The sequence below is a fragment of the Corvus moneduloides genome, chromosome 26 (genome assembly GCF_009650955.1).
Source record: "Corvus moneduloides isolate bCorMon1 chromosome 26, bCorMon1.pri, whole genome shotgun sequence".
NCBI classification, from domain to species: domain Eukaryota; kingdom Metazoa; phylum Chordata; class Aves; order Passeriformes; family Corvidae; genus Corvus; species Corvus moneduloides.
The window spans coordinates 2,121,674-2,133,703 of NC_045501.1; the positions used below are offsets into that span (position 1 = coordinate 2,121,674).

Genomic DNA, 12,030 nt, shown 5'->3' on the forward strand with positions numbered 1-12,030 from the left:
TCCAGCAGCTCCCAAACACCCTGTCCCTGAGCATGGATCCATCACATCCCAAATATCCTGTCCCTGAGCATGGATCCAATCCCACCACATCCCAAATATCCTGTCCCTGAGCATGGATCCATCACATCCCAAATATCCTGTCCCTGAGCATGGATCCAACACATCCCAGATATCCTGTCCCTGAGCATGGATCCAACACATCCCAGATATCCTGTCCCTGAGCACGGATCCATCACATCCCAAATATCCTGTCCCTGAGCACGGATCCAATCCCATCACATCCCAAATATCCTGTCCCTGAGCATGGATCCAATCCCACCACATCCCAAATATCCTGTCCCTGAGCATGGATCCAATCCCACCACATCCCAAATATCCTGTCCCTGAGCATGGATCCAACACATCCCAAATATCCTGTCCCTGAGCACGGATCCAATCCCATCCCCCATCAAAGCACCCACCATAACCTAACATGAAATCCAATGTGAAAATCCAATGTACAGCCTTCAAATGCTCCAATCAGTGATGGAAATCTGGGAATTGAGGAACCATCATCCCCAGAGAACACCAAACCTCAGGACTTTAGAGTCAAACGCTGGGCTCCCAAATCCCCGTTCGCTTTTGCGTTATCCCAAGGCACCAGAGCACGATGCTGAAGGGGGAACTCTCAAACTTCCTTCCCAAAATGTCACCAGCAGAAGTGCTGCTCTCCACACAGACCCTTTTATCACTTCCCACCAGGAATATCACAAGTCCTGAGCAGGATCCAGACCGGCAGCTCTCAGCCCAATTTGCTGCCAATTAAACGAAGTTTTGCCATTCCCAGCCAGCACAGCTCCACGGGCTTTTCCCTCAGACCTCCACTCTGGAGCCACAGTGGGTGGGGACAGACATTCCCAAGGCTGGGAAAGCAGCCCCTGTGCATCCTGGGACAGGACCAGCTAATTAAATTGATTAGCTCATCGATTAGGAAATCGAGGAAATCATGGAGAGAGCTCTAATGGAGGAGGAATGCAGAGGAATTATTCATGGAAAAAGGAGATGTGATTTCTTTCCCCCCCCAATTACAGGGGCACACAGGTAGATCCAAACCCTTTCCCACAACTGTCCAGACTTCTGAACCAGGACCCTCCTCCCAAAGAAAGGATCAGAGAAATTAAAGCAGCAACCAGAGAGCAAGAGCAGACTTCCAAAAAGGAACCAGAGCAGAACAGAACAAGAGCAGGAAGGGTTAAAATAGAGATTCCAGAAGGAGCCAGGAGCCTCCTCTGCCTGATCACAGGGAACTCAGCCCATCAAATCCCTCAGCAGCAAAATCTCACCTCGATTCCAGCACAAATCCCATCCCTAGCCTGGTTTCTGCAGGAGTTTCCCTTTGACCAGCACTAATCGAAAGGAACGTTTGTTTTTTGTCTTACTAAAAATAGTCCTTGGACTTAAAACATGATGGGGCCCAGGCAAGATGGGCTCTGTGGTAGAACCTCAGCTCTGGAATTCCCCCTCCCCTGGAAGGCTGGGAAGAGCCAGGGTACATCTCCAGACCTATTTTCTCCAGCCTTCCTCCAAAGCCTGAGGCTCAGATGGCAGAGGCTGGGAGAAAACAGGCTGGAATTGGGATTTTGCAAAGTCATGGCAGCACGTACAGCTAAATATACCATGGACATGGGGACTTTCTGGCAAGTCCATACAAAAATAAAGCTCTGAAAAAATGTCAGAGGCTATTCTAGACTTCCAGGCTTTCAAAACACTTCTAGGGATAAAAACGAAATGCCCCGAGTTTGCTTTTCTTAACATCTCTTTCATCCTCTTTAATACCAGGTGTTGTCCAATAGAAGAAATTCTTTTGGACAGGACACAGAAAAACACATTTTTCATGTATGTAAATTTTCAGTTCTGTACCAGACACAGAATCTTCCACCAAGGAGCAACTTTGGTGCCGTGTGAAGCCATGTGGGATATTGGGAAGCAATTCCTGGCTGGGAGGGTGGGGAGGCCCTGGGATGGATTTCCCAGAGAAGCTGTGGCTGTCCCTGGATCCCTGGAAGTGTCCAAGGCCAGGTTGGATGGGGCTTGGAGAACCCTGGGACAATGGAAGGTGTCCCTGTGGAGCTGGATGAATTTTAAGGTCCAGCCCAAACAGTTTGAAATTCTATGAAATCAAGGAAGTTTATAAAAACAGATGGGCAAAAGTGACCAAAAGGTAAAGCTGTCACAGCCTTACACTCAGCACAACGTGCAATTGCCCATTTGCTTTAAAAACTCTTCCTTTGCCCTCAAGAATATAAAGAACGTGACAAATTGGCTCCATTCCTGAAGCAGTCCTGCAGATGTGGCTAACTCCCACATTTCCCTGCTCACAGGGCAGGGGACAGAGCTGCTGCTCAGGCCTCAGTCACATCAGGGCTGTGTCACCCTGAACTGGGTCACCTGTGTGCCACCACCCAGGACAGCTGGCAGCGTCTGAGTGTCCCTGCACAGGGAACACCCACGTGCCCAGGAGGATGTGAACAGCAGCTGGTGCAAGGTGTGGGTGCAGCAGCTCGGCCCAGACGGGCGTCACTGGAGCTCCAGTTCAAAGCATGGCTTTGTGTCATTACTGCAGCCGCTCATCTGGTGGGGCTTTGCCACGGATCAGGCTCCAAAATCCATGGAAGCACTTGGCTCTCTCCTGGCTCATGGAATCAAAAGTAGTTTGGGTTAGAAGGGACCTTGAAGTCCACCCAAGGCCACCCCCTGCCATGGGCAGGGACACCTCCCACTATCCCAGGGTGCTCCAAGCCCCGTCCAACCTGGCCTCGGGCACTTCCAGAGATGGTGAGTCCATATCCTCTCTGGAAAACCCATTCCAGGGCCTCGCCACCTTCACTGGGGGGAATTTTCCCCTCACATCCAATCCAGGCCTGCTCCATCAGTTTGAAGCCTTTTCCCTTGTCCTGTCCCTCAATTCCTGATGCAACCTCAGCAGCCCCAGTGCCAAAGCCAACACGGTGTCAGCCCGATGCCCACTCTGAACCCAAACACTTCAAAGCAGAAAATTCAAAGCTCGATGGAGAAAAAGGGATAAAGATAATTCAGAGCTTCAGTGGCTGCAGGGTTAGAGGAGGCAGCTGGGCCAGTTGTGACAGTGAGACACAGAATTATCCACCTTGATGTTCACTCCAGGGAAAAAGAACCTGGATCTGGCACCGCTGGAGAGCATGAGGCTGCCTGGGAAGCACCAACACAACACCAAGGGCACCACCAGGGAGACACAGAGAGGGGAAGGGAGAAGGTGACACCTATTTCTGTACAAAAACCAACCAAGAGACACCCACAGAGGTGGGCAGGAAATAAAAGCCATGAACATTCCCAGAAACACAACCAATAAAGCGCTGCACGTCTCTATACTAAGCAAAGCTCATGCCACAGGAACAACGCAGAACTTAAACCCATAATCTATGAAATATTAGTAAATATTGTCATTTTAAACCACTCCTACTTGGTTTACTTGTGGGACAGCACCTGTGTGAGATGACAAACTTGTTACCAAAGCAGTGATGGTGTGCTGAGGATGAAACTGCAGCTGCTCTGAGACCTGGAGCTCACTGCTCTCATGGGCCTCTTCTAACTCAGGATATTCCAGGGTTCTGTGAGCCTTGACCCACGAGGAAATGCTGGCCAGACCCTCCACTGCTGCACAGAACCACAGGAAATTAAGCAATTCAAACCAAGCCAGAAACTAGGATGCAATTATTAATTATTAGAGAGCAAATAATGCGCTCTGGAAACTGGTTTTAGGTTGGGAAAGGTGGGGAATCAACCACTGATGGCAGAAATTAAGGATTACATCCATAGCTTGAATATTTTGGAGTTTACATCCCACCCAGTCTCTATCAAGAAACTTTGGAGTGTCCAAAGCTCTCAAAGTCTTTTCTCTTCTGAAACCTCTGTGTGAATCTGTTCAGAGATTAAAACCCGAGTCTGAGATGCACTGGGAGGTTTCTCCAGCTGTAAGGCTGCTGGCTGCCAGCCCAAATTCCAGGATTTCTGGTAGAATTTGTACCAATTTTATCTGTTATTGTCCACATGGAGATGAACAAGCCCGGTACAGTCACTGACACAAGACAAACCTCACCCACAACTCCAATCTAATAAAAAAAGCTGAGCACCAACCACAAAACAACAAGAAAAATGTGGAATTTACTCTGCATTTCCTTTGGAAAAGCTCAGTGAAGCTTTGAGACAGCTTCTTACAAACACGGTCAGTATGTACTGACACCTTGCCTTGAGTTCTGCTCATCTGGGGAAAAAATTCCACCGCTGTGACAAAGCTCAAATAACAGAGACATCGGTTCCCTTCCCAGGACAAGATTGCGGGAAGCAGCAGCTGGAACAGGCTGAGCTGCCTTCCTGGAGGCAAAGCAAATATTACACTGCAGAGATAAGTCACAGTGAAGTGACAGCGAAATCCAAGGGCTCCTCGGAGGACGCCATCCAAAGAATGAAGTTGTTTACATCCACAAGCAGCTCCGACCGAGGGAATTTTCCCTCCAGCCTGTAGTTACATAGGGAATTTTATTTAAAAACCCATCCAGTTTAATCTGCATTAGGTCTCCAAGGAAATGGCTGGCTGCTGGATGAAGCCAGGCTGTCACAAGCTCTGGTGTGGCTGTCGGGATGCTCCGTTGGGATAAGGAGGGATGGGAACGCGGCTGCTGCCCGCCTGCCCCGCGCGGTGCCACGGCCACGCTCGCCCCGCTGGCTCCCAACCAGGGCTCTGCTCGGGCAAAATCCTGACTAAGCAGGACAAACAGAAATAGACCCCAGCCAAAAAGGCTTATTATAGGCTTAATATTCCTAAAAATAGCTGGATAGGCAGCGCACTGGATGGGCACTGTCGCATCGCCGCTTCCTCGGTCGCTGTTTAGTTGGGAAAGTTTAAATTCCTGCTGGGATGGAGGAGCTATGTGAGTCCAGCCTGCATTAGGGACAAATTGAATAAAGAGGCTTTTTCTGAGGTTTTTTCAACCAGCAATGATCCAGAGCTCAGTCAGGAATGGAGCCCAGGATGAAGCTCTTCCTGCTGCACATCCCTCGATGCAGGAACTGGCCCGGAGGGAAACCCCTCAGTGATGGATGGGCAAAGGGACAAGGTCGTGTTGCTGCCTTCAGAAAGGAAAACTCCACAGACACAGGTGAGATACTAAAACCCCACTGATTTCAGACCTCCCATTTCAGCTGCCACGTGTCCGTATCCCACTGAAAGGGAACCCCCCAGAACCTGCTGCCAGGTACCAAACGGGCACATTCAGCTGCTTTTTGTTCACCTGTTTTGTTCTCCTCCCCCAGTCCTGCTGCCAGACAGTTCTCCCCAAACAAACCATCCCAAACCACACCTACACCCTCCCCGTGCTCAGCTGAAACCACAATTCCAGCCCCCCCCCAGCCCCGAGTTACCCGACGGCCACCGGCTGCATCCGAGCGGCTCCTCCCGGGTGGCCCTGGCAGGACCTGGAGCAGCCTGGGGACAGCTCAGGGAGGCAGCAGCTCACAGTTAATCAGCTTTGATTTCCCAGGAGTTGGATCTGGGGCTGAATGAAAAAACACCCCCGAACGTCAGCGGCTCAAGGCCGGGATCACATGGACGGGGCGGCACAAACCCCATTCCGGCTGTCAGGGCTGCTCCAACCCCGCCGGAGCGGGGCCACCAGGGACACCCAGGCTCCCCAAAATGTCCTTTGTAGGGGCTGCTCTGACCAGCACCCCACAAGTGACACCCGAGGACTCGGTGAGCTAGCACAGATATCTGATCGAAAATGGTGCTGCTTTCTCACACACACCCTGCAAGGTTTTAAATATCGATCGCTGCCCATAAGAACAACATCCAGGCCCAAAAAGGAACAGTATAAATAAGACAAAGACTTCCTGACTTTCCCAGGACAGCCTATGGCACAGTCCCTGGCCATAAAACACCCACTACCACTATTTATTTTTCTCATTTTAGAAGCTCAATTTAGCAGGGCAGCGGTTTACTACAAATACACTTGGAATGGATTAAAAAAAAAACAACATCAAACCCAAAACCTGAGACATGATTCAGTATTTTCAGCCTAAACCCAAGACTTATCCAGCTCTCTAAGGCTCATCACAATTCAAATAAGCTGCTTTGATAAATTATAGTTCTTCCCCTCCCCAACACCTGCAATTCTGTTATTATTACGGGTAATATTATCATTATTATTATTATTGGTAATAAGGTGTTTTTTTCACTGCTGGGTTTGTATCCAGCTATTATGTAAGAGAATGCTGGGATCATTGGCATAAATATTTGGAAATAAAGGCAAATGATGGTGTCTTAAAAAAAAAAAAAAAATCCACCTGAGATGTGAAGAGCACGGGAGGAGTTTGCCCCAAAGGAAAACTGCTGGATCAGGCAGGGAGGCACAAACCCGTGCAGATCCAGGTTTCACCCCGATCGGGGAGGATAAAACCCTCCCAGGGTTGACTTTCCCAATGGTGTGACTCAAAGGGAGCTCCCAGCCAGGCAGCCAGCGAAAACAGTAATTACTGCTGTGTCCCAGGCCCCAATTAATGACGGTGTCCGAAGTAAATGGGATGTGCCCGTGGGTGCCGGCTCCGAGTCCCTTTCCCGTCACGCAGGCGGTGATGCTGGACAGGCACAGCCTCTGTCCCCAGGGACACCCAGGCTCCCCAAAACGGCCCTTGTAGGGACTGCTCTGACCAGCAGCTCCCAGTGAAACCACCCCGGGGATCCCTGTGTCATTCACCACCGGAATCTGCCTGAAAATTCATCTCTGGAGTCAGACACAAAATCATGGAATGGTTTGGGTGGGAAGGACCTTAAATCCCATCCAGTGCCACCCCTGCCACGGCAGGGACACCTCCCACTGTCCCAGGTTGCTCCAAGCCCTGTCCAGCCTGGCCTTGGACACTTCCAGGGATGGAGCAGCCACAGCTTCTCTGGGAAACCTGTGCCAGGGCCTGACCACCCTCACAGGGAGGAGTTTATTCCAAATATCCAAACCCTTCCTCTTTTAGTTTAAAACCCTCCCCTTTTTCCATTTCATTATCTGCCTGTGGAAAAAGCCACGTGCCCCTGGTGGGGGGGTGGAACTGGATGAGCTTTAAGGTCCTTCCAACCCAAAATCCCATCCCGCGATTCTGTAAAATCCGTTTGCCAGGGCCAACATTCCCATTGTCACCCAACCCATTCACACAACTCCTGGCAGAGGGAGAAGGAAGAAATGAATCCTGCTGGGGGCAAAAATAGCAATAAAAATTTGGGACACCAGCTCTGTCTGTCAGGTGACACAGGCCGAGGTCAAAAGCCATTTTCCTGGTGAACCCTTCCAACCTCCCTGGGGCCTGGGTCAAACCCTTTTGCACAACCAACTTGATTTTCACTTCCAACTCTCCCTGAATCCCTCTTCCCTCTACTCAAGCCCCAGGAGCAGCACAGTGGGGATGTGAAACAACTCGTGGTTTACATCTCTTCCTATCTCCTCGTTGAAACAGCCCCTTGGAACCAAATAAATTAACAGTTCATTATTCACCTGCCCAAATGAAGGGCTGGTTTCAAAAGCATTACGTGTGATGTGGCACGACACCGAAATTATAAGTAAGTGGGGGTGGGGGAGGGAACAGGAACAGGGAAAATCTATCAGCTTGGACACCTCCCTCCTAAAATCTTTTACAGTTTTTCTCATTATCTATGAGCCACATCGTGAGATGCCATCCAAAATAAAACTATTTCAGCTGTGCCACCTCAGGTGTTCCCTGGGTTATGTCACCAACAGCTTCTCTTCCCATATAAAATCAAATTCCATGGGAATTGTTCATCAGTTTTTGCAAGGAGAGTCGGAGCAAAGTTTTCCCTGCTCCCTGCCCTGTTTGTGTCCCTCTGTTTACACAACCTCCACTCCTTGGAACAGCAAAGCCCCAACCAGGAGCACAAGGAGCAGCCCAGGAAAGGGAACAGGGACAACCCCAAAAGGATCAGCTCTGAAGCCAAACCCCCCGAAAATACAGGAACAGAGGCAGGAATGCAGCAGATTCCAAAATGGGATTAGGGTCAGTGAGATTATTCAATTCAGCTTTCTGAACACAGACAGGATTAATTATTAGAAGGCAACTCAATTTTGGAGCATTTGAAGTTTCCCATTCTGCTTCCAGCTTAGCTCATTTCCCCTCTCTACAGTCGAACAAGACCTGGGAACTACAGAGGTTCAGAAAGGTCAGAATTCCCTCCCACGGAGGATCCTGAATCCAGAAGAGAAATGCCATGGATCGATGCATTTCTCAGGCTGAAGGTGCTCACAGGGCTCACCACAGACTCTCACTCCTCAGAGACAGCCCTGGAGTTCCCACTGATCCATTTTTAACAGGACAAACCGCCCCATGGACACACACACTCTACAGCCAGGAGCAGCTCCTGCTCACTGGAGGGTCTGGAGACTCCCAGAGGAAGCTGGAAAGGATGGAGCTTTTTGTGTGCTGTTGTTTTTGAGGATGTAGAGGAGACTACACGGAGGGTTTACAGTCGGGGGGGGAAAAAAAAAAAGAACTGGAATTACTTAATGCTGACAACGTGGCTCAGGGACACCCAGGACACCTCCAGGTGACATCCCAAGGCACAGGAACATGGACAAGATGGATTAAGGAAGTGCTGAGAACTTGGGCCTTGGTAAATGAATCCTCCAAGAGCATCAGGACTCACTCAGAAGCACCAGGAGATGCCTCCCCTCCTCTCTGCTGTTATTTGGCTGCTCTTCACCAGGCAGGAAGCAGAGAAATCCCAAATATAAGCACGGATTGGGATCTGTCGGGGCATGTTCCACATGAAACCGACACCACAGAGAATTAGGAGTCAATCTGGGTAATGTTTTCCCTTTTTGTTTGCTTTGCTGCAGTAAGTGGTGATTTTCTCTGCGGTGGCCACACCTCCTGTAAAGGGACTAATCCGAATATGCTCGTGGGGCCGGGCATGGCATTCCCAGGAAAAAGAGAATTCCACTCTTCCTGGAATCAGAAACCCACATGCAAGTCCAATTCAAGGAGCTTGGCCCATATTCCACACCGTATTTTATTCCTACAGTAAGGAATTATTATCATTATTGGAGCCCCTCACGACTGGATTTGTGAATTGCCCAACAACAATGGCTCAGGAATCTGTTTATGTGGCTCAGAAAAACACAATAAACGAAGTGCAAACCCAACCCAGCCTCCCCCTCAGCAATTCACTCCTTATTTCAAGTCAAGTGAAACAGACACTATCTATTAGTCACAGCCCCAGATTGGGCTATTTTTACCCCAAAATAAGATTCCAGACTTAAAGGCCCTACTTCCCCCTCCTCAGCCAAGGGAACTACCCTGGCAGTACCCGAGGAAGAGGAGGAAGAGGAGGAAGAGGAGGAAGAGGAGGAAGAGGAGGAAGAGGAGGAAGAGGAGGAAGAGGAGGAAGAGGAGGAAGAGGAGGAAGAGGAGGAAGAGGAGGAAGAGGAGGAAGAGGAGGAAGAGGAGGAAGAGGAGGAAGAGGAGGAAGAGGAGGAAGAGGAGGAAGGAGAATTAATCACCCATTGCCTTCATGACCTTCCAATATTCCACAGCTCTGAACAGCAGCTCCCAGTCTTCACACACTTCTGCCCAATTTTCCCCCTGTCCCACGAAATGTGAACTCTCACAGAACTCTCACTTGTAAAGCACAACCATTACAAACTGGTTTCTAGGAAGCACAGAGGAATTTCCACCCATCCTGCCCCTCTGAAAAAGAAATCTATTTCTAAGTGTGAACACAGAATTTGGAAGCTCTTCTGACCAACGTAACCTCACTGGAAAATCATGGATTTAAAGGAAAACAGCTCCAAAACTTTCCAGGTTATACAGGTGGGTCAGAGATAATCCGTGCTGGTGTAATAAAGGATGCCTTGGATTTATGATCATGGACTGGTTTGGGTTGGGAGGGACCTTAAATCCCATCCAGTGCCACCCCTGCCATGGGCAAGGACACCTCCCACTGTCCCAGGTTGCTCCAAGCCCCAACCAACCTGGCCTTGGACACTCCCAGGGATCCAGGAGCAGCCACAGCTTCTCTGGGCAAAACACGTAACCAAAACAGCCAAGAAACAGGATGATGTTTAAAGGCACTTCTTGTAGCTCAAAATAAGCCTTTCTATAACACACCAACTCTTCCTGTATAAATATAGGTTTTAAAAATTAATTTAGGTCTCAAACGCTCCTTGAGCATTTTGCTCGTTTTCCAGCTCGTCTGTTTTTTACTATAAGAAGAAAATAACATTCCACCAAAAAAAAAAAAAAAAAAAAAAAAAAAGAAACCCCACCCAAAACACTCCAAACAAAGCTCTTCCCCACTCTTTTTCCCCAATGAATTGGGTTCATCGTGTCCTGGTGCAACCCTGACAAAAACCCTCCCAAAATTGGGATGAACTCCAGCACTGCAAGACAAAGGCTAAGGGAGCAAAGGATAGGAGACATTTCCCCCCCAAAATCTGTCACCAACCTGCTTTTACTCTGTGCTCTGTAACCAGCCACTCTGCAGCAGTGCAAAATAAAAGAAGCTCTCAGGGGGCAAATCAATCAATCAATCAATCAATCTGTGCAGGCAAGAACAGCCCAGAACAGTAAATACAATAACCCTGGATAACGCAGGGCGCACGTGCAGGCTCCTCTCCGGAGCTCCCAGGGTGAGCCCAATGTTTTTATCTATGGATGCTACAGAAACAGGAATATTAGACCACTAAAAAAAAAAAACCAGAGCCCACCCCAAACTCACACTGCTGCGGATTTCACACGGGTTTGAGAGAGGAAGAAAACAACCCCACGTGCAGTGTTAGACCACCAGCATTTCCTGCACCTTTCCCAACTCCAGGGCTGAGGAATTCCACACCGAGCTCTGCGGAATCAGAGCCTCTTCAGCTCACCATTAAGCAGCATTTTCCCCCGATCGCCATCCCACCCCTTTCCACCGAGGAGGAACAGCCACATCTTTACCATTCCAGGCTCTTTTTTGTCCCCCACACGGGCCGGGCAGTCTGGAGAAGGAGCGGGCAGGGATTTCCATCCTCCACAGCCTCTCGGAGCGATGGGAAGTAAATCCTGCTGCTGCCCTTCCTCCCTACCCCCCTCCTCCTCCTCCCCCGGGAAGACAGCTGGGACAACAATGCGGCTGGAATCGCCCTGGCTCCACACTCCGCTTTGTGCCATGTCCTTTGAATAGATCTCATTGTTTACCCTCCTCTCCTTCCGTCCTCTCCATCCCCCACCTCCCTGTAAGCAAAATTTTTTTTCCCCCCGGCTACTGCCCAAAAAAAAAAAAAAAAAAAAAGCGGCGCTGGGACCCCCCCGAACCAAAGGTTGTGGTGTTTTCCAGGCGCAATTCCCCACATCTCCTGCTCCATCATCAACTTCGCTGCCAGCGCTCACAGCCGCAGCAACACGTTGGCAGCAGCTCTGTCCCCCCCCGGCCCCCCCAAACCCACCCGGGGGAACCCCCAAAATGGGGCGGGGGTTTCACACCGGCACCCCCCAGACTCGGACCCCCCCACCGCACCCACAGATCCTCCCCAGCCCCATTCATAGAAGGGCCCCCCCTCAGCCCCCCACGGGAGTTTAAATCAGACGGGGGAACCCCCTCCCCAAAACGGATATGGGGGGGGGGGAAGAAGGTTCACACCAACACCCCCCAAGCCCGGGGGTCACAGCCCTGAGCCCCCCGCGTTCCCACAGTCACCCCCGAGCCCCAGCCCCATTCACAGACCCCCCCCCCCCGGGAGTTTACATCCATCGAGAGAACATCCCCCCCCGAAAATGGAGGACTGGAGGGGAGAAGCTTCACCCCAGCCGCCCCCCAAACCCGGGGGTCACAGCCCTGAGCCCACCCGGCCATCCACGGCCGCGACCCCCCTCCCAGTCCCATTCAAACAGCCCCTCCCGTCGCCTCTGCCCCAGGGCCGCGCTGTCCGGGGCGGGGGCGGGGAGGGCCCTCAGGGCCATCAGGGGGGGATCACACACACA

General features: G+C 50.6%; 1 protein-coding gene and 1 long non-coding RNA gene across 2 annotated transcripts in view; one reads left to right on the forward strand and one right to left on the reverse strand.

The window, feature by feature from the left end:
* FBXL20 (F-box and leucine rich repeat protein 20) overlaps positions 1–11,235 on the reverse strand; it is a 36,326-nt gene extending 25,091 nt beyond the window's left edge. The window contains exon 1 of the mRNA XM_032134233.1: positions 11,008–11,235. Within this exon, the coding sequence (XP_031990124.1) occupies positions 11,008–11,220 (213 nt within the window). The 5' untranslated portion in view covers positions 11,221–11,235. The remainder of the gene's footprint in view (positions 1–11,007) is intronic.
* LOC116455915 lies at positions 4,860–9,928 on the forward strand. Its single transcript, XR_004244494.1, has 2 exons — positions 4,860–5,174; positions 7,697–9,928. It is a non-coding gene; the product is annotated as an uncharacterized LOC116455915 (long non-coding RNA).
* Positions 11,236–12,030: the final 795 nt, after the last annotated feature.